The following is a 26,449-nucleotide window of genomic DNA, read 5'->3' as shown; positions in this document are numbered from 1 at the left end:
TCAACAGGCAGGTGCCTTTATTCAATAGCCCAGCCCTCCCTCCCCGGGCATCGCCTGCAGGAATCGTCTCCCCCGGCCGGCCGAGACATCCCGCCTCCTCAGGGGCGGGCCTTCCCGGAGTGCCACCATGGCAACATCAGCCAATCAGCACCTGCCGAGTGCAGTGACATCACGGGTCCGGAGGCGGAGCTAGCCGCAATGCCTCCCGCAAGGCCGGAAGGCTCAGAGCTGTGGGGGGGGGGGATCTAACTCCGGGAGTGGAGACCATGTCCCTAACCTCTGGGGAGGGCGGGGGGAAGGGAGTGTGTCCTCCCCTCCCCCCGAGCACGGGCACAGCAGGCAGCAGATGAGCCGCCTGGCCCTAAGCCCCAGGCTGGCACCGACTCAGCTCTGCAGGGAAGGTGCCGTGCGGGGCCGCAGAGCAGCAACCTGGAGCCCTTGTTCTAGGACACCTGCGGGAGGAGACCAGCGGTGGGTTGGGGAGAGCTTGAGCCTGCAAAGCCCAGGGCGAGGGCAACATCTTTGGATCCATGACCCCGGCACGGGCCCTGCCACCCACCCCACAGATTGTTCACAGCCTTGCAGGGCTGGGGGGCTGAGGGTCACGCCTGGCCGGACTCAGACAGCTCCAGGGAGCTGCTCTCCAGGGCCCCGTAGCCGCCGAGCGCGACCATCTTGACGGCGCTGGCCGGGGTGGCCAGGAAGGTGCGGCGGGCGGCGAAGATCTGGCTGATCTCCATGAAGGTCTTGTTCTTGGTCTCGGGGATCACCACGTAGATGTAGAGAGCCACCAGCAGGCAGACCCCGCAGAACACCAGGTAGCAGAAAGCGCCGGCCGACATCTGGGGAAAGCAGAGAACACGGCCCCGGGCGTCAGCAGGGAGCCCCAGCCCATCACGGGGCCACCTAGCATGGCTCTTATCTCCTGTCCCTGGGGCCCATCTAGTGTCGCTCCCTGCACCATGCTCCCTGCCTCCCACCCCACTGAGTCTGAGGGGTCACCCCATCAGCTAGGGCCAGGGCTGCCCAATTCCACTTGTGGCCAAGACACTAGGCTGGGAGTCAGGACACTTGGGTTCAAGGCCCTCCTCTGCCACAGTCTCTCTGCATGACCATGGGCTAGTCACTTAGCCTCTCTGCCCCACCATATGCACAAGGGGGCGCTGGGTCTGACCCACTGGCCAGGGCTGGCTGCCAGGAGCAATCCATTCCCCTGGGGGAGGCTCTTTTTCCCCCAAAGGGAGAGGGGCTTGATAACGCAGTCCCACGAGAGAGGAAAGTGGAGCCTCTCCCTTTTGGTCAGTGGTTTAATCCTGCCCCTAGGAGAGACCCCATAGCAGGAAACCACTCTCCTGGATATCTGCCTACACTCAGAAGGTTAATGGAGACCAGTTGCTTAACACAATATTAACAAGCCGGGAAGGACTTTGGCCAGAACCGGGAAGGAACAGGATAGTTCTCAAGAGTTACTCATGTCAGCAGGGCCTGGGACATTCACCTGAGGGTACTTAAGGAGCTCGCTAAAACAATCTCTGAACCATTAGCTGCTACTTTTCAGAGCATTGAGGGAGGCCGTGAGGGCCCAGAGGCCTGGAGAAGGGCAAACCTAGGACCCATCCCCAAAACTAAGAACTGGGCAGTAACACACCAGTCAGCCTCATGTTGAGACCTAGAAAGATCCTGAAATTAAACAATTTTGATTTTTAAGACCCCAGATTATAAGGAACTGCCAGCGTGGACGTTGGGACAGTCTGAACACCTGTGTTCACCCTTTCAATACAGACGGCGACAAATCTTGCACAAAGTATGCCTTGTGAGGGATTGTTTGGAAACTCATAATCTGCTGATCATTATTGTCCTGGTAAAATGTATGTGGCAACATTCTAGGTATAGTTATAAGAGTATACTGGATGGAGTTGCTAAGACATGCTCTAAGTCTGGAGAGCAACCACATACCAGTTCCCCAGGAACAAAACACTGGTCAATGCCTCAGCCAAGATGAAATGGACCATCACCTAATTAAATGGCCATTCTTTGGCAGGAAAAAGGGTGTGGGCAAAAAACCTCCATCTCGAGAAAGGAACCGTTTGAGGCTCTTGTCCACACAGACGGTCATTCTCTTGAACCTTGGCTGGAGCGGACTCCCAAAGAAGGGAAGGAACTATAAGAAAGGAGGAGAGATGTTCCAAGTCACCCTTGCCTTTCTCTCTACCCACTGCATCAACAGCAGCTGAAGAACCAGGAAATGGCATTGGATTGGGGGAGAGATCTTGAGTGAAAGAAATTCAGCTGGTCGGGTGGATGAGACAGGGCGAGAGAGGGAGACCTGTGCTTTGAATTCATGGAGTTTTTTACATTTGGCATTAGTTGCATTTTACTTTTATTTTCTTGTAGCCAAGTCTGACTGTTGTGTCTCATTTCTTGTGATCACTTAGAATCGATCTTGGATTAGTTGCAAATCAACTTGGATTAGTGTTTGATCTAAACCAGTGTGTTGGGAATGAGGTGTTTGGGAAACTCCATTTGAGACAGCAAGATTGGTGCGTTTCATTTTCTATTCACACCATTACAGACTTTTCATGAGCTTGTATTGTCCAGAAGAGGGCTGGGCTCCGGGCAGGACAAGACACACATTTCTGGGGCGAGTTTGGGACCGGGAATTTGCCGGTGTAGTTCTGCAGTGTAATTCAGGAGTGCCTGGTTGTAGTGCTCGGGCAGTACACCTGGGAGTGACTTCCATGCTGGAGGCAGTGTAAAGGTCACCCCGGATTGGAGTCCTGAGGGGCCACAGACGGTCACTGGTCCCAGTTGTACTCCGGGGAATGTCACAGACTTTACAGCCAAGAACAAATCAACCTAGTTTCCTCCTGAGAAGGGTAACAGATCTAGCAGATAGGGAATTGGGGGAGTGTAGCAGAAGTGATACATCTGGCCTTTAGTAAGGCTTTTGACACAGTTTCCTGCTGCAGTGAGTTCCAAAGATTAACAACATGCTGCTAGTGTTTCTTTGGACTTGTTTACAATTTTCTCTCTGGGGCAAGGACCATCTTCCTGAGTGTGTGGACAGCAACTTGCACCCCGAGGCCCTAATCCCTGACCTGCAACCCCAGGCCACCCCCCCCCCCCCAGGGCTGGCTGTTACCTGCAGGAAGGGGAAGACGAAGCCCACGGTGAAGTTGGAGAGCCAGTTCAGGGACCCCCCCACGATATAAGCAGCGGGGCGATGTGACTGCTTGAAGAGCTCTGCCGTCATCAGGAAGGGCACACCAGCTGGGCAGGGGAGAAAGGGATTAAACTCCTCCTGAGTCTGGGGCACAAATCAGGAGTGACTCCGGAGTGAAAGGCAGATGAATGAGCTCAGAACTGGGACTCTCTCCGTCTCTCTTGCTCCCTCCCCTTCCAGCGCCTGCCCTATTGGGTGCCCGAGCACCCTGGGGAGCGGGTGGATCAAGTCTCTAGTTGCTCGGCCGGTTCTTTCCGTGGCTGATAGGGGAGCAGCCTTCGGGGAGAGGGCACTGGTACAGCTTGGGCCCCGGTGTGTGGGGGGGAGAGCGTGGGGGGAGGGGCTCGGGCTCTGTGCTAAGGCTGCTAACGAGGAGGCTGATTGGGCTGCGGGTGTCGGTCCAGAGAGCCGCCACCACAGGTTTGTTCTGGATGACAGTGAAAAATCCTTTGCATTGAAACTGTCCACTTCACGTTGTGATTTGGGGCAGAAGTTCAAACACTGAAAAAACTCAAGTTGGGAATTCCAGCACCGAGACTTATGGGAGTTGTAGTTCTGGTCTCTTATGTGCTCCTTCTCCTCTTTACGCCAGGTTCCCTCAGACTCCATCTCCCATAATGCACTCTTTTGGAAGGCAGGTGGTGCACCTTGGGAATCCCTGGCCAGAATGCACCATGGGAGATGTAGTCTAGCCAAGGAGTCCAGCTCATTTTGGAGAAAGTGGACATGAGGCAACTGAACTGCAACGCCCATGAGAATCGTGGCAGGATTTCACAGCTGAGATCGTTTCGGTTTCAGACATTCCATTTGTGGGTGGAACATCAACGTTTTCTGCAGAAAGCTGATGCTTTTCGTGATGTTTTGCGGTGAAAATGAAAGTTTTCGAGCAGGTTGAAATTTTGTTTTGATGGACCCGTTTGCTGCCAAAAAAGTTTGCAGACGATTCCACGTCCAGGGAAGCGCGTCATTTCGACGGTTTCTTTCCAACTTTTCTTTCATTTTGTTTCGACTTACATCAGCATCAGATGTTACGTGACCTTTCAACATTACTGAGACGAAACCCTGGGGTTCCGGGTTTTCAACAACAACGTTTTGGGATGGTTCATTCTGTGACATCGTCCAACTTTTTAGCCCAATTCAGGACAAAACTGCTTCCCTGCTGGGGGAGGGTCTGGTCAAACCATTGTGGCTAATATCACAACTGCGCAGTCGTTCGAATTCCCGGGGGACGGAAATGCCATTTTCTGAGTTGATCTACAAATGGCTGTTGAAAAACCGTTTTGATGGGAAATTTTTCACTGGCCCAGTTTGTCCACCAGGAGCTGCACTGAGATCAGCCATCAGATGGGGAAAATATTGGTCTTACCTGTGGCTGGATTTGAACTGGCTATTTAAAAGGTGACAGACTGCATCCTATTGAGACCCTGTATCCAATAGGGATGTAAGAGTGTAACTGTTTAAATTGGTACAGGTAGCTCCTAGCCTGGCTCCTGGGGGGCCGGCTGCTGCTCCTCACCGCTGCTAGCTCCCAGGAAGCCAGTGTGTAACCAATAACATTTTTAGTGGCTTGGGGTTTGGCGCTAGGTGGTGGGGCTTGACGACCCCATTAAAACAAGGTCGCAACCCCATTTAAGGTCCCGACAGACAGTGTGGGAATTGCTGCCATAGAAAAAAGCTGGGGCTTTACACACTGCTGCCCTCTAGTGCATGAACTCAGAACTGTTCCACTGTGTTTCATCAGCCCTATACTGCTAACAACTGAAGGAGAGTCTCCTTTTGCTCAAGCATCGGGGCCTGTGCTTTTGGAGCACGAGAAGTCAGGTTCTATCCTGAGGGCTGCCATGAAGCCTGAGCAATTAGGGCACTTTGGGTTTGTTGCAATAGGCGCAGTTGTGATATTAGGCACCATGGTTTGACCAGACCGTCCCCGAGCAGGCAAGCAGTCATGTGCGCCTCTTTAGTAAAGATACTTAATGCAAAAAAATTCATATGGGGAGAAGCAGCCCCTCATGGACCGTTACGGCGCCTGGAATAGAGATATAGATACAGATATATTTTAAGTCCGATTCATCATTGTTTGTGAACAATGAGCCATTAAAATCCTAATTAAAGATGTAATTACAGCAAATAAATTCTGGGCTGAGAATGAATTATAGATCCGTTGGCAGCTCCACTCATACATCAGTCGGGTAAACCATTCCAGGGAGCATCCATCATTTTTAGGGAGCTTTCCCGTCCACGCTTATTTAAAGGCAGGAAACCACGTGCCTCCGGAGCCGGCCAGAGACGCTGATTAGCGTGTGCAGCCCCCTGCTGGCCCAGCCTAGGGCTCGGGCCAAGCCCCTCTCTCCCGACCCGCAGCCCCCCGCTAGCCGGAGAGACGGCAGGGCCCCCGCACCCACCTGGGCCCATGCAGAAGCCAGCGATGATCCCGATGACGCAGGCCACGCTGAGGTAGCGCATCCAGGGCACGGCGGCCTGGGGAGAGAAGGGGCAGAGGCTGGAGGCGGCCGGGCTGACAGTCCCGTTACCGCCACCCGCGTGGCGTAAGCACGTTTGGGGCACTGCTCTTGGGGGCGCTGGGGGGCTGAGGGAGAGGAAAGCAGCAGGAACGGGCCATGCAAAGTCCTCTCTCAGCTTGGCTGGTGCCCGACCTGCAGCCCCCTCCTCACCAACCCTGCCCCCCCAGCCCTGCCGGTGCCCCTCACTCCTGACCCACAGCCCCCTTCTAACCCAGCCCTGCCCGTGCCCTTCACTCCCGCCCCACAGCCCCCTTCTAACCCAGACCTGCTGGTGCCCCTCACTCCCGACCCACAGCTCCTGCCAGCTCAGCCCTGCCCCCCAGCCCTGCCAGTGCCCCTCACTCCTGACCCACAGCTCCTGCCAGCTCAGCCCTGCCCCCCCAGCCCTGCCGGTGCCCCTCACTCCCGACCCACACCCCTGACAGCCCAGCCCCCCCATCCAGTACCCCTCAAGCCTGGCCTGCAGCCCCCCTTCAGCCCAGCTCTCTCCCGCCTTGCACCAGACACAAAGGGGCTTCCTCTCTCTGCTGCTCCCGGGGGCAGGGTCTGGCCCCCAGCTGCCTGGCAGCGGCAGGTGGGAACCGCTGGCCATGGGAGCCCAGCCAGGAGGGGCGAGGGGGAACCCAGCAGCGCTCGCGGGGGGGGGGGGGGGGGGCGCCCCAGGATTCGCACCCAGCCCCTGCTGGCCTGACCGGGCGGCGCTCCTCCCCAGCACTGCACGCAGCGCGACTCCCCTACCTGGAGCACCAGGGTCATGGTGATGCCGGCGCAGCAGAGGCCCATGAAGCAGAAGCCGGTGATGATGAGGGGCCGGCGGCCCAGCTTCTCGATGGTGAAGCACTGCAGGGAGAGGCGGGTTAGCCAAGCGGGCACCTGCCCTGCCAGCCCCTGGCACAGAGCGACACCCCACACAGCCAATAGCGCGCAGCGCAGGTGAGCGACATCCTCAGAGCCCGTTCTCATTGGCTGACGAGCCTTTGGAGGGGAGAGTGGGACCCCCTCAGGACTCCGGGCGCTTCTCCCAGCCCGGGGGGGGGGGGGGGGGGCAGGCTAGTGGTTAGAGCAGGGGGCACGGGCATGGTAGGGCTTTGTGTGCGGAAAGGAAGCAGCTGCCCATCTCGTCTCTCGGGGGCTGGAATCCAGGGCCCAGCTTGCCCCAGCCAGGCCCGAGCCGGCCCCGAGTGCCCGGTGGAGTCAGGCAGCAGGTGTGGGGCCTGGGATGGGCGGAGGGGGGCACGGAGCGGACAACAGGATTGGGGGATGGGCGGGCAAAGAGGGGTGGAGGGGTGTGGAGTGGGCAGGGGGGCCAGAGGGCAGGTGGGGGGGGGGTGCAGGGAGGGCAGGAGGACTGTGGGGCTGAGGGGGGTGGAGGGGTGTGAAGTGGGTGGGGGGGCAGGGGGCAGGCAGGGGCATGCAGGGAGGGCAGCAGGACTGGGGGGCTGGGCAGGCAGAGGGGGGCGGGGGGCAGGCAGGGGGGTGAAGGGAGGACGGCAGGACTGGGGGGCTGGGCAGGCAGAGGGGAGCGGGGGGCAGGCAGGGGGGTGTGGGGAGGGCAGCAGGACTGGGGGGCTGGGCAGGCAGAGGGGAGCGGGGGGCAGGCAGGGGGGTGTGGGGAGGGCAGCAGGACTGGGGGGCTGGGCGGGCAGAGGGGGGCGGGGGGCAGGCAGGGGGGTGTGGGGAGGACGGCAGGACTGGGGGGCTGGGCGGGCAGAGGGGGGCGGGGGGCAGGCAGGGGGGTGTGGGGAGGACGGCAGGACTGGGGGGCTGGGCGGGCAGAGGGGGGCGGGGGGCAGGCAGGGGGGTGAAGGGAGGACGGCAGGACTGGGGGGCTGGGCAGGTAGAGGGGAGCGGGGGGCAGGCAGGGGGGTATGGGGAGGGCAGCAGGACTGGGGGCTGGGCAGGCAGAGGGGAGCGGGGGGCAGGCAGGGGGGTGTGGGGAGGACGGCAGGACTGGGGGGCTGGGCAGGCAGAGGGGGGCGGGGGGCAGGCAGGGGGGTGTGGGGAGGGCAGCAGGACTGGGGGCTGGGCAGGCAGAGGGGAGCGGGGGGCAGGCAGGGGGGTGTGGGGAGGACGGCAGGACTGGGGGGCTGGGCGGGCAGAGGGGGGCGGGGGGCAGGCAGGGGGGTGTGGGGAGGACGGCAGGACTGGGGGCTGGGCGGGCAGAGGGGAGCGGGGGGCGGGCAGAGGGGAGCGGGGAGGACGGCAGGACTGGGGGGCTGGGCAGGCAGAGGGGGGCGGGGGGCAGGCAGGGGGGTGTGGGGAGGACGGCAGGACTGGGGGGCTGGGCGGGCAGAGGGGGGCGGGGGGCAGGCAGGGGGGTGTGGGGAGGACGGCAGGACTGGGGGCTGGGCGGGCAGAGGGGAGCGGGGGGCGGGCAGAGGGGAGCGGGGAGGACGGCAGGACTGGGGGGCTGGGCAGGCAGAGGGGGGCGGGGGGCAGGCAGGGGGGTGCGGGGAGGACGGCAGGACTGGGGGGCTGGGCGGGCAGAGGGGAGCGGGGGGCAGGCAGGGGGGTGCGGGGAGGACGGCAGGACTGGGGGGCTGGGCGGGCAGAGGGGAGCGGGGGGCAGGCAGGGGGGTGCGGGGAGGACGGCAGGACTGGGGGGCTGGGCGGGCAGAGGGGAGCGGGGGGCAGGCAGGGGGGTGCGGGGAGGACGGCAGGACTGGGGGGCTGGGCGGGCAGAGGGGGGCGGGGGGCAGGCAGGGGGGTGCGGGGAGGACGGCAGGACTGGGGGGCTGGGCGGGCAGAGGGGGGCGGGGGGCAGGCAGGGGGGTGCGGGGAGGACGGCAGGACTGGGGGGCTGGGCGGGCAGAGGGGGGCGGGGGGCAGGCAGGGGGGTGCGGGGAGGACGGCAGGACTGGGGGGCTGGGCGGGCAGAGGGGGGCGGGGGGCAGGCAGGGGGGTGCGGGGAGGTCGGCAGGACTGGGGGGCTGGGTGGGCAGAGGGGGGCGGGGGGCAGGCAGGGGGGGTGCAGGGAGGTCGGCAGGACTGGGGGGCTGGGCGGGCAGAGGGGGGCGGGGGGCAGGCAGGGGGGAGCGGCTGCAGCACCAGGAGCCGGGCGGATACTGACAGCAGAACAAATGCTGGTAATTTTCGACCCAGACTCGACGTGCCTTGTGGGGGCTGTTTGTGGCGCCGCGGCGCCTGCACCCGCCGATGCCAACAGGCAGCTGAGCCCCCGCCCGCCCACCGGGCTGCGGCAGCACCTGCTTGTGCTGGGGGGGGGGGCTGGCGGAGTGGGGGGGGGCTGGGGTCTCTGGCTTCGCCTCTCCGCTCATCTCCCCACTAGACCTCACTAGAGCCCCCGCCACTGGGTGGGCGCCCACGGGGGAGGGCTGTAAATGCGCCCAGCACAGCCCTCATTCCGGGGGGGGGGGCTCTTAGCTCTAGCCAAGTCCCAGCTCGCCCAGGGTGACCCCCCAGCACCCGCCCGCCCCCAGCTCGCCCAGGGTGGCCCCCCAGCGCCCGCCCGCCCCCAGCTCGCCCAGGGTGACCCCCCCAGCGCCCGCCCGCCCCCAGCTCGCCCAGGGTGACCCCCCCAGCTCGCCCAGGGTGACCCCCCCAGCGCCCGCCCCCAGCTCGCCCAGGGTGACCCCCCCAGCTCGCCCAGGGTGACCCCCCCAGCTCGCCCAGGGTGACCCCCCCAGCGCCCGCCCGCCCCCAGCTCGCCCAGGGTGACCCGCCCAGGGTGACCCCCCCAGCGCCCGCCCGCCCCCAGCTCGCCCAGGGTGACCCCCCCAGCGCCCGCCCGCCCCCAGCTCGCCCAGGGTGACCCCCCCAGCGCCCGCCCGCCCCCAGCTCGCCCAGGGTGACCCCCCAGCGCCCGCCCGCCCCCAACTCGCCCAGGGTGACCCCCCAGCGCCCGCCCGCCCCCAACTCGCCCAGGGTGACCCCCCAGCGCCCGCCCGCCCCCAACTCGCCCAGGGTGACCCCCCAGCGCCCGCCCGCCCCCAGCTCACCGAGGGTCCCCTCTGTCCATTTGCCCCCTCCCCGGCCCCGGGTCGCACTGCGTGGGGGGGGTCAGGCCCGCCCGCCCCGTGCGCCGCAGACTCACGCCGAGCAGGCCGGCCAGCACCTCGATGGCGCCGGTGCCCACGGTGGTGTAGGGGATCTCGGGGCCCGGGATGCCGGCGTGCTGGAAGATGCTGTTGGTGTAGAACCAGATCTGCCAGGAGCGGGAGAGCGGGGCGTGAGCGGCAGGAGGGGGGCAGAGGCCCCCGAGGTCCAGGCCCCCGCCGGGGGGCCCTGGCCATGACTGACCGGGGGAGCCCCCCTTGGCAGAACAAAGCCGGCTGCCTGGTGGGGGCCTGATGGCTGGTCCGGCCTGGGGCACTCGCTGGCGCTGGGGTGGGGCGAGTGGGGGGGCTCAGCTGAGCTCCTCCTGGGGGGGGGACCTGCCGCCTCATCAGAACGACTAGTTCCCTGCCAAGCCAGGGCGTTGTGGGGAGACGGGAACCCCTGGGGGCAACACCCTTTAGGACAGGGGCAGGAGGAGCGGGAGTTCAAGGGGAGCACCCCTCTGGGCAGGGGGTAGGGTGCCCTTGGACAGGGGCTGTGGGGGGCCTGGGAGCAGGAGCACTGCAGGGTAGTGGGGGGCAGGGATGCCCCAGGGCAGGGGTAGGGGCAGTGGGGGGCATGGAATGGGGGCACCCTGAGGCGGGGGCAGTGGGGAGCAGTGAAAGGGGTGCCCTGGGGTAGAGGCAGTGGGGGGCAGGGATGCCCTGGAAGAGTGGGGGGCAGGGAACAGGGGTGCCCTGCGGTGGGGGCAGTGGGAGGGCAGGGATGCCCTGGGGCAGTGGGGAGCAGTAAAAGGGGGTGCCCCGGGGCAGGGGCAGTGGGTGCAGGGAACGGGGGCACCCTGAGGTGGAGGTAGTGGGGGGCAGTGAGAGGGGGTGCCCCGGGGCAGGGGCAGTGGGTGCAGGGAACGGGGGCACCCTGAGGTGGAGGTAGTGGAGGGCAGTGAGAGGGGGTGCCCCGGGGCAGGGGCAGTGGGTGCAGGGAACGGGGGCACCCTGAGGTGGAGGTAGTGGGGGGCAGTGAGAGGGGGTGCCCCGGGGCAGGGGCAGTGGGTGCAGGGAACGGGGGCACCCTGAGGTGGAGGTAGTGGGGGGCAGTGAGAGGGGGTGCCCCGGGGCAGGGGCAGTGGGTGCAGGGAACGGGGGCACCCTGAGGTGGAGGTAGTGGGGGGCAGTGAGAGGGGGTGCCCCAGGGCAGGGGCAGTGGGTGCAGGGAACGGGGGCACCCTGAGGTGGGGCAGGGATGCCCTGGGGCAGTGGGGAGCAGTGAACGGGGGTGCCCCGGGGCGGGGTAGTGGGGGCCGGGAACGGGTGCAGGGGTGCGGGCCGGGCGGCCCTCACCGCGTCGATGCCGGAGAGCTGCATGCCCATGTTGACGACGGCCACGGAGAGGGTCTGCCAGCGCACGGTGCCGTCCCGCAGCAGCTGCCCAACGGAGAGCGTCTCCACGGAGGCGAGCGAGCGCTGCTCCTCCCGCATCTCCTCAATCACGTCCCCCACGTCGGCCCGCCCCAGGAACCAGCGCAGCGCTGGGGAGAGCAGCAGAGCCCCTGAGCCCCCACTGCCCCACAGGGACTCTGCACAGGTCCTGCCTCAGTGGGTGCAAGGCTGAAGCCGGGGGGAGGGGAGGTGCCCAGACGCTGTGGTGATGGGCTCTTGGGAAAAGCAGTGAAGAGGGAACTGCCCCTCCCCTCACCTGTCCTTGTCAGCAGCCAGGGCAAGAGGCCACCCCTCCTCTGGGGATGGACAGACCCCCGCTCCCCCCACAGAGCTCTCCTGCCCCGGCAGCTCGACAGGCTGAGTCTGGAACCCAGGAACCCCGTGCAGCAGGCCGGGCCGGGCAGGACCAGTGCCCCACGGTAGCTGATTGGCCCTGGTGGAGAAGCCGGCCCAGAGGAGCTCTGGGGTCTGCAGTGCCAGGGCCATGTGGCCATTTGGGACAGGAGCTGATCCGACCAAAGCTCTCCCCGGCTCCTATGGCCCAGCCCGGCCCCCGCCTGTACACCAGCCCCCCTGCAGGCAGCGCCTGGAGGGCTCCGCTCACCATCCGTGGCCCCCCGGACATTGTTCTTCTCGATCAGCAGGTAGCGGGGGCTCTCGGGGAACCAGTGCAGCAGCAGGAGCTGCAGGAAGGCAGGGACGACCCCCAGGGACAGGAAGAGCGGCCAGTATGTGTCCTGCAACGAGATGGGTGCCCAGGGGGCCGTGGGACAAAGACAAGCCAAGGGAATGCAGGCTGGATATTGGGGGGCCAGCTGCTGGCTGGGCGTTGGCATGGGGAAGGGTGAGAACGGATCCATCTGAGGCTGGAAGGGGCCTGGAGAGGTTGTCGAAGCCAGACCCCTGTGAACAGGAAGGGCCAAGTTAACCCAGAGTGTCCCTGATGGGGCTTTGTCCTTCCTGGACACCACGAGGGATGGGACGCCGCAGCTTCCCTGGGACACCTGCCCCGGAGTGTAAGTACCCAAGCCTTAGAAAGTTTCCCCTAAGAGCTAACCTGCCTCTCTTGGGCCCTACCACAGACATTTCGGTCAATTTCAGAGATTGGATCCTAAACACGGTCAGTTTCACAGCGCTCTGTTGGTAAACATGGTCAGTTTCACGGGATCAGATTGTAAACACGGTCAGTTTCACGGGATCAGATTGTAAACACGGTCAGTTTCACGATTCCAGCTATTTACACTGGAATTGTCACCAGATTGTAATTGTAGGGTCGTGACCCCAAAGAGGTCACCAGGGGGGTCATAAGAGGGGGGTGCAGTGCTGGTACACTTACTTCTGCCCTGCTGCTGGCAGGATGTTGCTTTCAGACCTGGGCGCCCGGCCACAGTCGCTGCTCTCCGGTCAGTGCAGAAGAAAGGATGGCAATACCAGAGCCCCTCCCTAAAATAATGTTGTGACTCCCCCCACCGCAACATCCTTTTGGGGCAGGACCCCCAGTGCGAGACATGCTGATCTCCCCCATGAGATCTGTATCGTGCAGAGGACAAGCGCACAGCAGACCGGATTTCCCGCCCGGGACGCATTTTTCACGGCCGTGAATTTGGTCAGGCCTTGTGCATCCCCTGGCTGTGGGCTGAGCCTGTTGCTTCTTGCCTTCCCGCCCACGAACACGCAGAACAATTGATCCGTTTATACCAGCCCGCTGCCGTTTATATCAGCCCCCCCCCAGCTGCCTTGTCCCCAGACCACACGCACCGGCCGTTTGGTCACCTTCCCTGGGACCCACAGTTGATCATTGCACTTGCTCTCTGCTGGACTCCCTCCAACGACCCGGCTCCCAGAACTGGCAGGTTTTCCCCATCGGCGCATGGGGCAGGCACACGACACCCACCCGGATATTAGCCATTTTCTGATTGGCTGGAACCCAGAGGTGCTTAGAGCTACTTGCAGCTGGGCATTTGACTTTTCCACCCTGGGACAACGCTGCCTCGGTTCCCCCTGGTGTGCCCTAGGCTGGTGGTTCCCAACCTGTTTTATACCGCGGGCTGACAAACCCATTCACAAACTTTTGGTGGACCGGTAACATTTTATTTGCATATTTGCATATTCATGATGCAAATAAAATGTTACCGGTCCGCCAAAATATGTACCCCAGCTGTGGCCTCCAGAGCTGCCGCGAACAGCTGGCTTCAGCTCTGGCGACTGCCGCAGCCCGGCAGCCAGCGGTCCGCGGACCGGCACTGGTCTGCAGACCGGCAGTTGGGAACCGCTGTCCTAGGCGACCTGAAAAGGGTGGGTGCGACCTGCTCTGGAGAACCCTGGAGACACCCCCAGGCCCTTGTCCCCCTCTCGACGGGGTGGGAGCAGCAGCAGCAGCATTTCAGGGGTACCCCATGGAGCCCGCTAGCAGCACTGACCTCCCCCAGCAGCTCCGGCAGGCCCAGGACTTGCGCAGAGAAGACTCCCAGGCAGATGAAGATGCTGGGCACCAAGCCGAGGAAGCCACGCAGGTTCTTGGGGGCGATTTCTCCCAGGTACATGGGCACCACACTGAGACAGATGCCTGGGGCGGAGGAGGAAGCACAGGGAGGAGGTGGCGGAGCAAGGAATGGGGGGAGGGGAGAGAGAATTGGAGTCACCCTGGGCAAAAGGCAGCACGGCGTCTGCATCCCCCCAGCTCCCGGATCCCAACTGGGATGGGAATCATGGAAGGGGAGCTCCTGAGAAGGAACCATCCATGCGCCCCTCCTCCCAGAATGCCCTAGGGCTGGCTGCTCAGTCCCAGGACACCCCCCATGGCGGACTGGTAACACCCCCCATGAGCTTCTTTCTTTGATCCCCAAGTGCCAGAGAGAGCCAGGAACGGGCACAGCCCCAGCAGCGGGTCCCCCCCTGCAACCCTGTGTGGGCCGGAGCTGGAGCCGGCCAGGCACCCACGGCTCCGACTCCTGCAGTAGAGGGAGCGGCCGTGCTGGGTAGCGACGGGCGGCGCAGGGCTGGGGAGGACAGCCGGGTGGGGCAGGGAGGGGCAGAGGGGAGCCCGGCCGGGTGCCGGAGCCAGGCAGAGCCTTTGGCCAGGTGGCGGTGCTGCCCACGCCGGGCGTTACCCGAGTGCAGCCCCGTGACGAAGCGGCCGGCGATGACCATCTCGGGCAGCTCCAGGTAGCGGCTGGAGCCCATCAGGATGCCGGCCAGGAAGACGAGCAGCGTGCTCCGCACCAGGGTCCCGTTCCTAGCAGGGGGCACAGGCAGGGCGTCACCCCCCCGCCTGGCCTGGCCCCTCCCTTCTACTGGGCGGGATGCGCCCCCCCCCCACTGCAGGCGGCTCCGTTCTCTCTACCTCCATCCACCAGCCACCCCCTCTTCTCTGTACCAGCCCAGCGGCATGCCTGGCCGCTCTCCCGGCCCCCGTAAGAGCAGGGCGTGTGCCAGGCTGGCTTGTCTGCCCTCCCCCGGCAGGGCTCGGTTAGTCGGGCACCCCCGGCCGGGCACCGGGACAGACCAGCTGCCATCGCCCCCTGCCCACACCCATCTCACCTCCCGTATCGGGTCACGAGCATCCCAACCGGAAGGGAGCCCACCAGTCCGCCCAGGGCGAAGACCGAGACGGTCAGTGAGTACATGACCGTGAGCAGCTCCTGGCTCGGGCTCTGGCTGTAGCGCTGGGACCAGCTGGCGTTGTAGAAGGCCTTTATGTGCTGCAAGGTAGAGAGACGGGGGGTTGGCAGAGCGGGGTGCCCATGGTGTGCCAGAGCCAGGGCTGCACGGATTGACGTCCCTATGGGGTCTTGGTGCACATCTGTTACACACCCAGCTCTGGATCACGTCAGGGCTTCTCCTCCCCACATCCCCGATTGGTGGGCTCCTGCTTCCTCTCGCACGAGAGTGGTGTGAATCACACTTCTCCCCACTTCCCCTCGCACAAAAGCAGTGTGAAACACACTTCTCTCCACTTCCCCTTGTGCGAGAGCGGTGTGAAACGCATGACTTCTCCCCACATCCCCAATTACTGGTCTCCCACTTCCCCTCGCACAAGAGTGGTGTGAAACACACTTCTCCTCCTCACTTCCCCTTGCATGAGAGTGGCGTAAAACGCACGACTTCTTCCCACATCCCCAATTGCTAGTCTCCCGCTTCCCCTTACACGAGAGCAGTGTGAAACACACAAGATCTCCCCACTTCCTCTTGCACAAGAGTGGTGTGAAACACACAACTTCTCCTCCCCATTTCCCCTCGCACAAGAGCGGTGTGAAACACCCAACTTCTTCCCACTTCCCCTTGCACGAGAGCAGCGTAAAACTTCTCCTTCCCACATCCCCGTTTGCTGGTCTACCACTTCCCCTCGCACGAGAGCGGCGTGAACCATGGGACTTCGTGGGGCAGGGAAGCCCAACACTTGAAACACCTCCCCGCTCCCTGGCCCCCCACTGCCGATTTCCAAATGGCTTGCCCAAGGGAATCCTGGGAAATGTGTCATTTGGGTCCATCGCGACCTCCTGTTTCAACAGTATCCTTCCAATTGGTGCCGTTGCTTTGTGGTGTTGACAGGGTCAGAGAGGAGCCGGGAGTGGGAGACGGGGGGGTGGGGAAATCCCAGGGTGAGTCCCTGTTCGGTTCACTCCCTCAGGGGCACCAGGCCTTGGCCGCTGTGGGCAGGCAGGACACGGGGCCGGATGGGCCTTGACCCAGCCTGGCCGCTCTGACGCTCTTCAAAGCCGATTCAGAGCCAAGCGCCGGTTGCAGAGGGCCAGGCTGTCCCGGGGAGGTCAAAGCAGAACCGTTCGACCGGGGCCCGCGCTTCTCACTGGCTGTTCCGAGGGAAACTCTGTCCGGAGGGACGTGTTCCCACGGGGAGTGTAGATCGCAATGAAACTGCACAAACGGCCCCCCGGGAAATCTGTCATCGGCTCTGCCTCCCCCTTGGCTGGGGGCTGGGCCAGACACCACAACCCTTTGCTGCCCGACCCGCTAGCAGATCTGCCCAAGGGTCATTTGGAAGGGGCAGCGCTGAGCCCGTGCTAGGGGGCGCTGTGCTGAGGGGCAGCTCGAACGTTGGCCCTACCTGGGTGGGGTCCGCAAAGGCCTTTTGGGGTGTGTTGTCCCAGCCGGGGTCCTAACGGCACCTTGGTGGCTCAGCGGGTCCCCCCGGCCCCCTCGCTTCCCCCTGGAGCATCACTTGGCTTCAGCCGCTCTTTTCGCACTCCCAGGCCTGCTGCGCCACACCCCAGAGGTGGCTGCATCCCCATGGGGATAATCCACCTGCCTGCTGGAGACCCTGTCTCCGTAGCTGCCTGGCCCAAGGTATCCCAGTGACCCTCCCGCACAGAGACAGACGGACGGACGGACACAGCTCTTACCACGGCCGGCGAGTTCACCACGGCCAGGTTGTAGCCGTACAGCAGGGAGGAGCCGAAGGAAGCCAGCACGGTGACGGTGAGCAGCGGGAAGGTGAGGTGCTGGGTGAGAGGAGACACACGCAGGACAGCGTCAGTTCCAAGGGGGCCGGCCAGTGCAGCCCTGGCCACGGGTCTGACGTGGCCCCGGAAGGAGGGGAAAGAGGGCGGAGCCACGAGCTGCTCTCCCCCCCCCCGCTAGGAGCTGCCCCCTCTCCGAGGTCACACGTGAGATGAGTTGGAGGGGTCTCATTCCTCTGCCCTCGTGCTTGGGAAATTCTGAATCCATGCGGGGGCCCAGTTGTGAGAACTGGACGGTCCCACCAGCTGCGAGCTCCCCCAGCTTTTACTGCAGCCGCTTGGCCGGACCAGAGTCACCACCAGAGCCGCCCTTTGGGGGGGCCAAGACAAAAATGAAGCGTACGGGATCCTTCGAAAACGGGTTTTTTCCGAAAGAACCGGGTCTAGACGGCGGTTTCACTTTCGAAATGCCCTTTTTCGAAACTGCCATCGGACACGAATATGCAAATGAAGCACGGGATATGTAAATCCACACTTCAGTTATACTGTCGTCTAGACCAGCCCAGTCTGCTCCCGGCTTAACTATCTTGAGCAAGTTTGGTATCACCTGCAAATTTTGCCACCTCCCTGTTAACCCCTTTCTCTAGAATCCTAGGCCTGGAAGAGCCTCAGGAGTCATCGAGTCCGGCCCCCTGCTCAAGGCAGGACCAACCCAACTTAATCAACCCAGCCAGGGCTGTGTCCAGCCGAGACCTAAACACCTCTAGGGATGGAGACTCCACCCCCTCCCTAGGGAACCCAGCCCAGCGCTTCCCCACCCGCCTAGGGAAAGAGTTTGTCCTAATATCCAGCCTAGACCTCACCCACTGCAACTTGAGCCCATTGCTCCTTGTTCTGCCCCCACTGAGACCAGCCTCTCTCCATCCTCCTTGGAACCTCCCTTCCGGGAGTTGGAGGCTGCTCTCAAATCCCCCCTCACTCTTCGCTTCTGCAGACTAAACAAACCCAAATCCCTCAGTCTCTCCTCATAGGTCATGTGCTCCAGCCTCCTGAATCATTTTGGTTGCCCTCCACTGGACCCTCCCCAATGCGCCCCCACCCTTTCTGTAGTGGGGGGCCCAGAACTGGACACAATACTCCAGATGTGGCCTCTCCAGAGCTGAATAAAGGGGAATAATCACTTCTCTGGATCTGCTGGCAGTGCTCATTCTAATGCAGCCTAATATGCCATTAGCCTTCTTGGCTACAAGGGCACACTGTTGACTCATATCCAGCTTCTCATCCACTGCAATCCCCAGGGCCTTTTCTACAGAACTACTACTTAGCCATTTAGTCCCCAGCCTGTAACTATGTTTGGGATTCTTCTGTCCCAAGTGCAGGACTCTGCCCTCGTCCTTGTTGAACCTCATCAGATTTCTTTTGGCCCAGTCCTCTAATCTGTCCAGGTCACTCTGGACCAGGGGTCATCAACCAGTCGATCGGGATCTACTGGTCGATCTTGGAGCCTTTGACAGGTGACCCTGACAGGTTTGGTCAGGAGGCTGTCAAGTGCCAGCACTTCAGCTGCCCCTCTCCACACTTCTGTGTTGCTCCCGCCTTCTGCCTTGGAGCCGTCCCCCTCCCCCAAGAGCTGGGAGCCTCTTGCTTGCTGTGAGGGGCACAGGAAGAAGAGGAGGGGGTGCTGATGTTAGAGTGCCCCTCGCCCACCCTGTATCCCATCGCCACAGAGCAGAGGCGGGAGAGAATTTGCTGGCTGCTTTTGGGAGTGGTGCAGGGCCAGGGTAGGGGTGAGCCTGCCTTAGCCCCCTGCACCACCACCCAGCAGCCACCTGTGGTAAGCGGTGCCCAGCTGGCGCCCGCATTCCGAACCCCCGCCCCAGTCCTGAACCCTCCTGCCCCCCAAACCACTGCCCCAGCCCTGAGTCCCCCCTGCACCCACCCAGAGCCTGCCCCTGAACCCCCTCCTGCACCTCCACTCCCTGCTCCAGGCTCAGCGCAGAACCCCTCCCTCACTCCAAAACCTTTAGCCCAAGATCAGAGTCCACAACCCCCCCGCATCCCGGTCCTCTGGCCCCAGCCTGATAAAAGTGAGGGAGGATGGGGGAGGGAGGGAGGACGGAGTGAGCAGGGGCGGGGCCTTGGAGAAGGGGCAGGAAGGAGGCGGGGCCAGGGGTGTTTGGGTGTGAGGTAGATCCTGGATTGCATTTAAATTCAGAAAGTGACCTCCTGCTTAAAAAGGTTGGAGACCCCTGCTCTGGACCCTATCGCTGCCCTCCAGCGTATCTACCACGTCATCATTCATAAATCTAGATCATTTATAAATCGGTTGAATAGGATGGACCCTCAGACAGACTCTCGGGGGACCCCACTAGCTCCCTCTCCCCACTCAGAAAACTGACCATTTATTCCTACCCTTTGTTTCCTGTCTTGTAACCAGTTATCAGTCCATGAAAGGACTTTCCCTCTTATCCCATGACAACTTACTTAAGAGCCTTTGGTGAGGGACTGCCCAGATGCCCTATGGCTATGCCCCCCCCCCGACAACCCTAGATTCCAAGGCCAACGGGGACCATTAGATCCCCCCTGTGTGAGCACCGCCCCGGATTAATCCATTTGAACTAGAGCAGCTCTAAGGCATGGACGACAGGGCCAGTGAGGGAGAATTCGCCGCCGCCCCATGCAAGCTGTTCCACCGGTAATTGCCTTGACTGTTCCCACCGTGCACCACGTTTCCACCGTCAGCCACTGAGTGATGTTATCGCCCTGCGCACCGCCTACCATCGCCCGTGCAGCACCATCCCACCGCTACCACCACCATGCCCCAGCCAGGGCTGCACGCTCACGTGCTGCTGAGCACAAATCTGTGCCTGGAGGCGAGTAGCCCTTGGAGTCCAGCTTCCAAACCTGCCTGCTTATGAATTCAGAGCCTCCCACTCGCCTACGTCCTGCAGACGCCCCATGCGGCTTGCGAGGGGCTCTGCAGACTAACCTCCCCAGCCAACATACTGGCCGGACCTCCCCTGAAGGGGACGCTGATGCATCCTTGGACAGATACATGGCTGGATCATTGCGGCGCGCTCTCCATGGCCTCCACCTGCCTCTCGGCTTCTCCAACTTTCACCTAGATGGCCATGAACTGGGCACCACCCATGCGTCTTTCTGCCTGAAAATGCCCCCCCTCCTTCCCATTACCCTCCCCTCACTAAGTCAGGTGGGAGCAAATGGAGGCAGCAGCGTATGCACCTGTCCCTCTCCAGCGCCTTTACCTCGGCCACGTGGCCTAGCCTCAGTTTCCCTGTGACCCCAGCCAGCAGGGAGCTGGAAAAGGCCTAGGACAGAGCATGACGTGTCCATACGGTCCTGCTGGGGGGATGGGGGAGTGAGGGGGGGCTCTGTTACACACGGGAGCTCGTTGGCATTAGAAATTAGCTCCCACAGAGGGGCTCCCCTTGGGGTTCTGTCTGGTTCGGGGCTCACTGGGCATTTTCCAGGCCCCTGAGCACCCCCCCCCCCCATTAGTGTGTCTCCGGCACTTTCTCATGCCCCGTTTCCAGCTCTGTAAATCTCAGGGACTCTGCAGCCCCCCAGGTGGGGGGGGGCGGGGTCTGGGCATGACGCAGCAGCGCCTCCCTCTGGCCATTGGAGGAGCCCAAAAGCTGGGGGAGGGGCTCCCTTGTCCCGCAGAAAGAGGAGACGCCAGTGGGGCTGGGAGGGTGCAGGAGGGGGAAGGGGAGTAAATTCATTCAGCTGCTATTTTTAACCCCCGCGCCCCGGTTCTAGGCAGGCCCCGCCCCACCTCCCAGCAGCTGGGAGGGTGAACGGGGATGGCCGACCCTGGGGAGACCCCACCTCAGTCTGCAGCTGGGGGCTCTGGGAGTGGGACCCGGGGGGGTCACTGGGCAGGAGCAGGGAGGGGGGCTGGCTTGCTGCTCCCCACGGAGGCCAGGCAGAACCTGGGGAGGGGACCCAGACCTCGCCTGGCTGGGAGCTGCCTACGGACCCCCCAGCAGCAACCGCTTCCCAGGCGCGGCCACCTGTGGCAACTGCCCGGAGCCAGCCCAGGGCCGGCCCGGAGCCAGGGGCATGCCAGGGCAGAGCAGTGCCTCATTACTGCACACCGAGTCCACAGCAAAGAGGGGACTTCCTCCCCCACCCCGCTCTAACCACTAGCCCCCACTCCCCTCCCCAAGCCCCTTCCCACAGGGCCCAGGAGTCCTGCCCCCCATCACCCCTGCTCTAACCACTAGCCCCACTACCCTCCTAGAGCCAGGGATAGAACCCAGGGGTCCTGGCTCCCAGCGCCCCCCCTGATCTAACCACTAGCCCCCACTCCCCTCCCAGAGCCCAGGAAAGAACCCAGGGGTCCTGGCTCTCAGCCCCCCCCCCCCCGCTTTAACCACTAGCCCCCAGTCCCCTCCTAGAGCCAGGGATAGAACCCAGGGGTCCTGGCTCTCAGCCCCCCCCCCCCGCTCTAACCACTATCCCCCACTCCTCTCCCAGAGCCCAGGATAGAACCCAGGGTCTCTTGTGCTCTCTCCCCCACCCCTGCTTGGCCCCATAACCCCCCTACACACAAATCCCGAGGCCAGGGGGCCGCAGGTTCCTGCCGGCAAAGCAGCCGACGGCCCCGTGCTGCCCGGGCCCCAGGGACGCCCTGTCGCGTGCAGTTCAATCCCCTAATCCCGCCCGGCATGCCAGCGGGGCCACGGCCAGCGCGAGAGGCTGGGGCGAGGGAGGGAAGCCCGGACCCCCCCGTCACTCACCCCAGAGATCCGCCGGTAGCTGGGCAGGGCGGGTTTCCCCTCCATTCGGGCGGTGCCGGCCGTGGGCCCCCAGGCCCCGCGAGGCAGAGGACGGGGGGCAGCGGGGAGGAAGGCTGCCTCCTCTGGCGCATTTCAGCGCTTGAGTCTTTCAATTATTTTTTTAAAGCAGGGAGGAAAAATTGGAGGGGGTGGGGGTGGGGAGTGGGGGTGGGGAGCGCTCCAAGCCGGGGCGGCCATTGGAGGGTTCCTGGCCAGGGAGAGGGTGGCCCAGGGGCCTCCCTGCTTGATTGACAGGCAGAAGAGGCCGGAGGCCTGGGGCGGCAGTAGCCAGCACTTTGGGGTGAGGCGGAGCACGGGGCCTGAGGGCAGGAGGGAATCACATGATGGCTAATGTGATTTGCTTTGCTTTTCGGGGGGAGGGAGACGGTGCAGCCCATTGGTTCATTGGAGCAGCCGGGCCCATCCACGCTTAACCCTCTGGGGACCAACCTTCCCTCTCTTCTTTTCCATCCCCGTGAGGAGTTTTTTCCCTCCATGTGTGGAATAATGTTTTACATGCACCAAGGACTGTGCAAATGTGCACCACCCAGAGAAGAAACCCTTAGCTGTGGGCGCGCTGCTAATCAGCCAAGCGGCATTGGAATCGCCCCATAGTGGCCGCACAAGCACCCGGCTTACAGGGAACCCTGCTGAGCACGTGACGGACTGGGCCGTGTCCGGGCATGGCTGAGGGCGTCTGCTCAGGGTGAATTGCTCAGACTCGGGGCTCCTTATAGCCTCTGACTGGAGACCTTCCCAAATAGGCCACAAACCAGTCTCAGAGCGCTTCAGCTATCAGCCTGGCCAGCCAGAAGCCTCACGAGCAAAACCGCTCGGACACCCCAGCTCTCCCTGTGCCCCAATCAGCCCCGGCCTGCACACCAGTGAGGGGCTATAGAACCCGATCTCACCTACCCAGCCACAATCCCCAGGTCAATTTACACTCTGGATCTTACCCACAAGACCACGCTGGGCCAATCCTCTAGAATCTACCATCGAAAGGTTTATTACTAAAGGAAAGAAAAGCCTGAGAGTGAGGCTGTTAAAGGATCCTACGTTACATGCAGCGAATCTCCCAGTTCTCGACCCAGGCTCGTAGCAGAGATGTTACAGCTGCTGGCTTTAAAGTCTCTGGTTCACGTCCTACGTCAGGATGGGTCCACGGTTCTTCCCGGCTCTTGATTCCCTGCGAGGCTGCATCTAGTATCAGGAGCAAAACTGAAGGCAAAAAATGGAGTCTGCCACATGGCCTTTTGTATCCATCCCTGGTCTCTCCCAAGCTGGAGAGGGTCACACGGTCAGTGGCCAGGTGTGTCTTTGGCCTTTAGAGATCCACTGTCCCTGGAGCCTCGCTCGTTAGCATGTCCATTGGCTGAGCATCCCTCGCCCATCGCTCCACCACAGACAGAGAAGTTTTCAGCCTCCATACAGAGCACGTTTCTAACTCCACACGCAGACATTATACGATCACATGAATAGCACACACAGAAGCAGGAGGGGGTGAGCTTTTGTTTGACACCTCACATGGCCCCCTTTGGACCCACTTTTGGGGTAACACCCCCCCCATGGGTGCAGCAGTGATCTTGGCTGCTCCCCTTAAAATCCAGTAACGTGACAGGGCACCTCGCAAACCCCAGGTACCTGCCTTTGGCTCAGGCCCGGGATGGCGGCAGCAGCAGGAGGGGTGGAGTCGGGGTCATTTTCACAGCCTCACGCAGGCTGCCAGGGGCCCGGTTCCATTTCAGGGGCCCCACCGCAGGAGATGGGCGGGTCTCCCCCCCGCACCGCCGCGCCGGGTGGCTGCTCGGGGGGGGGGGGGGGGGGACTGTCGCTGGGGTTCTCCCCCCTCGGCCATGACAGGGTGGGCAGCTCCCTGCTCTTGGCAGCAGCCCCTCTTGCTGGCTCCCTGCCGGCGTGTCTTCCCCTGCTCGGATCCTCTGCACGGAGGGCTCGTCCAGCCAGGCCCACGCGGGGCAGCCGTGGGAGGGTGGCTGTCCTCCTTGGGCACGTCTACACAGAGGGCAACTGGGAGTCACTCCTCCCTGCTCGCGGCAATGCACCCCCCCCCGTCCAGCCGGCAGCCGCTCGGACTCACCGGGTGCTTCAGCAGGGCCTGTGCAGACGGATCCGACAGGGCGAGGCCCCGGACGTGCCCGCGGGGTGAATCCAGCCGCCGGCTCTGCCCCTGCGCTGGGGTGAACACGTCCCATGCGGCTCTGTTGGCTTCCGAGCTCCCGCCTCTCGAAGGCACGCCGGGTCCTCCAGCCAGCGCCGCCCCGCCGGCCTCCTCCTGGCAGCGTTGGGGCAGCTGCCTCCTGCCCCCGGCGCCAGGCGTTTCCCCGTCGGCCCGGGAGCAGCGCGCTCGCGACGCGGTTTCTGGCTGGGCTGGGCACAGCGGCCTTGGCTGCTATTGCCTCCGGGCTGCTCCCTAACTGGGTCCGGCCGGTGCTATTCTGAGAGCCGAGCACACCCCTGCCTCCCGTGTGTTCCTCCCCCCCCCCCCCGGGGCTTGCCCCACGGCAGCGGGGGCCACTGGGGAGCAGAGAAACGGGACACGGGCCAGCAGAGTCAGCCGGGCGGCAGGGGGGCGCTCGCATGACACTGCTGGAAGGCCCAGTGCAGCTCTAGAGTAAGGGGGGGGGACCCTCCAGCTTCACTCGGGGCTCTTTGGACAAGCCAGGAAAAGTCCGTCTCCTCCCAGCACCAGGCTGCTCACCGGGCGGTTCTAGGCGGTGAGATTCTGCTGCTGTTTTCCTAAGGGCATCAGAGAGGTCAGACCAACGGTCCACCCAGCCCAGGGTCCTGTCTGCCCACAGTGGCCGCTGCCAGGTGCCCCCAGAGGGAGGAACAGAACAGGGGATCATCCAGCAATCCCTCTCCCAGCCTCTGACAGAGATGAGACACCCCATCCCTGCCCAGCCTGGCTAATAGCCATCCATGTATCTAACCTCCATGAATCTATCCAGCTCTTTTTTGAATCCTGTTCAAGTTCTGGTCTTCGCGACATCCTCTGGCGAGGAGTTCCACAGGTTGACTGCGCTGGGTGAAGAAAAACTTCCTTTGGTTTGTTTTAAACCTGCTACCTATTAATTCCATTTGGTGACTCGTTCTTATGGGAACAACGACGTAACTTTGCCTTATTCACGTTCTCTACATCTGTCATGATTGTATAGACCTCTGTCCTATCCCCCCTTCGTCTCCTCTTTTCTAACTGAAAAGTCCCAGTCTTAATAATCTCTCTTCATATGGGACCCGTTCCAAGCCCCTCCTCAGTTTTGTTGCCCTTTTCTGAACCTTTCCCAAGGCCACGAGAGCTTTTTTGCCCCTGGGGAGACCCACCCAAAGCAGCTTGCGCAAGGCCCCCCAGGGAGTTTGTGACACATTGAACGCGGGTCTCTCAGAGCCACCGATCCTCTCCCGAGCTGGGCTGGCGTTTACCCAGCTGTGATCATCGGCCGCAGCGTCCTCTGCCCTGTAACGCTCACCTTGGGGTGCGGAGCTGGTCATGCCCAGCCCCGGCTCTCTGCTCCGCCCCAACCAGCCACATCCTGGGGCTGCTACGTGCCCCCCTCCGGCAGCTCGGGAGGGGGCACACCAGCTGAAATCACAGCCCCCCCCCGCCAGGGGCTCAGGACCGGGGGGGAGGGGGACCCCCTGCAAGCAGCAGGGCAGACCCCAAACGGCCGGCGTGGCCAGCAATGGGACTGTATGCCCCGGGACAAACGGCCCTGCAGGCTTCAATGGGACAGGCCCCAGTGGGGCTGCCCCCCACCTTCGCCACCTAGGGGTGAGAGCGCAAATGCCCCACCAGGCTAGGGGCCAACCCCCCGCCTCTGCCTCCCAGCCCTGGCCGGGGGCCCAGTCCACAGCGAAGCCAGCTCAGGGCCCTCCGGGGAGGGGGGGGTCCATGCAGGGAGAGCGTAAGGTCCATTCATTGATGGGGATCACCAGGGGGGAGGGGCGCTCCTACACAGGCAGCACGAGTCTCCCATGTGGGGGGCTTACTCAGGAGCACTGGAAGCTGCCTACAAGTGGGGGAGGAGCCACCCCCTCTGCCTCTTGCCCCACGGCCCAGCCCTGGAGCTGCCTGGGCACTGACCGGCAGCTGCCACTGGGCAGGGGAGCGTTGAATGTGCCCAGCTGGCTGTTGCCGTGGTCCCCGAAACACCAGGGAGCCCCTGGGGAGGGGGAGACTAACCCCCCCAAGACAGGCTGCCCAAGCAGGGGGCAAATTCCAGGGCTGTGGGGCAGGTCAGCTCCCCTTGGGGTGGCCAGGCGGCTGCCTGTGGGGTGTCAGCAGTGGAGCTGGCTAGAAGTGGGGGGGGTGGCCCCCAGTCTGTGCCCCCTCCGCTGCGCCCACAGGCTCCGCCCTGGCTCCGCCTCTTTTTCTTAGGTCCCCGCCCCGCCCGCGCCCCTCAGCTGAGGCGAGGACAGAGCGGCCGGCCGTGGGGAAGAGGTGGGGGGCGGACACGGGGGTGTGGCTTATGGAGAATGGGCGGAGAGATGAGTGAGTGGCAGGCCTCGAGGAGGTGGGGGAGGGGGCACTCTGGGGACACTGGGGGAGGATGTAGAGAGGGGTGGGCAGCGGGCAGGAGGATCTGGGGGGGATGGGGCACTCAGGGGCCTGAGCCTAGCGTGAGGCAGGGGCTGTGATGGGGCACTCGTGGCCTGCGCTCTGGGCAGTACAGCCTGTACGTGGCTTCATGCGCACCAGGAGGCAAAGCCGACCCTGCCTGGCAGGTCCTCACTTTGCAGGGCTTGTCTCTGCCACCAGAATCGCCATCTCCTGCCGCTCTCCCATGTTCCTGCTAATCTTTTCCATCCATGTGGGGAATAAATTTTGTTACGCGCACTCAGGCATGTGTGAATGTGCACCACCTGTAGACACACAACCCCCAGCTGGGGGCGTTGTGCTGAGCAGCTGGGCAGCATTGGGGTGTCTGCTGAGCAGCTGCCCAGCTCACGGGGAACACCGCCGTGCGTGGCAGGCGGTGCAGAAGGGGGCCGTGCTATAGCCTGGGATGCTGCG

At 63.1% G+C, this 26,449-nt stretch overlaps 1 protein-coding gene across 3 annotated transcripts; it reads right to left on the bottom strand.

The window, feature by feature from the left end:
- Nucleotides 1-21,558, bottom strand: LOC102449522 (solute carrier family 2, facilitated glucose transporter member 9-like). Of its 3 annotated transcripts, none has more exons than XM_075935617.1 (13): nucleotides 21,382-21,558; nucleotides 16,562-16,660; nucleotides 14,742-14,902; nucleotides 14,312-14,436; nucleotides 13,622-13,767; nucleotides 11,806-11,938; nucleotides 11,103-11,290; nucleotides 9,800-9,910; nucleotides 6,484-6,585; nucleotides 5,626-5,701; nucleotides 3,143-3,270; nucleotides 2,016-2,161; nucleotides 617-842 (listed from the first exon to the last, which is right to left on the bottom strand). In XM_075935617.1, the coding sequence occupies exons 1-13, from the start codon at nucleotides 21,424-21,426 to the stop codon at nucleotides 767-769; spliced, it is 1,536 nt and encodes a 511-aa protein (XP_075791732.1). In that variant the 5' UTR covers nucleotides 21,427-21,558; the 3' UTR covers nucleotides 617-766. The 3 variants fall into 3 exon arrangements, 2 of the variants coding, with proteins under 2 accessions (XP_075791731.1, XP_075791732.1); XR_012905744.1 differs by having other exon boundaries at nucleotides 708-842; nucleotides 1,957-2,161; nucleotides 21,382-21,557; XM_075935616.1 differs by lacking the exon at nucleotides 2,016-2,161 and having other exon boundaries at nucleotides 1-842; nucleotides 21,382-21,554.
- Between the last annotated feature and the right edge of the window lie 4,891 nt (nucleotides 21,559-26,449).

Source organism: Pelodiscus sinensis, chromosome 8 (genome assembly GCF_049634645.1).
Source record: "Pelodiscus sinensis isolate JC-2024 chromosome 8, ASM4963464v1, whole genome shotgun sequence".
Taxonomy (NCBI): domain Eukaryota; kingdom Metazoa; phylum Chordata; order Testudines; family Trionychidae; genus Pelodiscus; species Pelodiscus sinensis.
The sequence above is the reverse complement of the archived record's forward strand: the minus strand, read 5'-3'. Positions and strand labels throughout refer to the sequence as shown.

What these genes read in the sequence shown, in the direction of transcription:
- LOC102449522 (XM_075935616.1), bottom strand. Translation starts at nt 21,426, where the DNA reads ATGGAGGGGAAACCCGCCCTGCCCAGCTACCGGCGGATCTCTGGG. An exon ending in CTCGTGACCCGATACGGGAG is followed by an intron (nt 14,437 to 14,741) that starts GTGAGATGGGTG and finishes GCCCCCTGCTAG; the next exon opens with GAACGGGACCCTGGTGCGGA. An exon ending in TCGTCTTCCCCTTCCTGCAG is followed by an intron (nt 843 to 3,142) that starts GTAACAGCCAGC and finishes TGCTTTCCCCAG; the next exon opens with ATGTCGGCCGGCGCTTTCTG.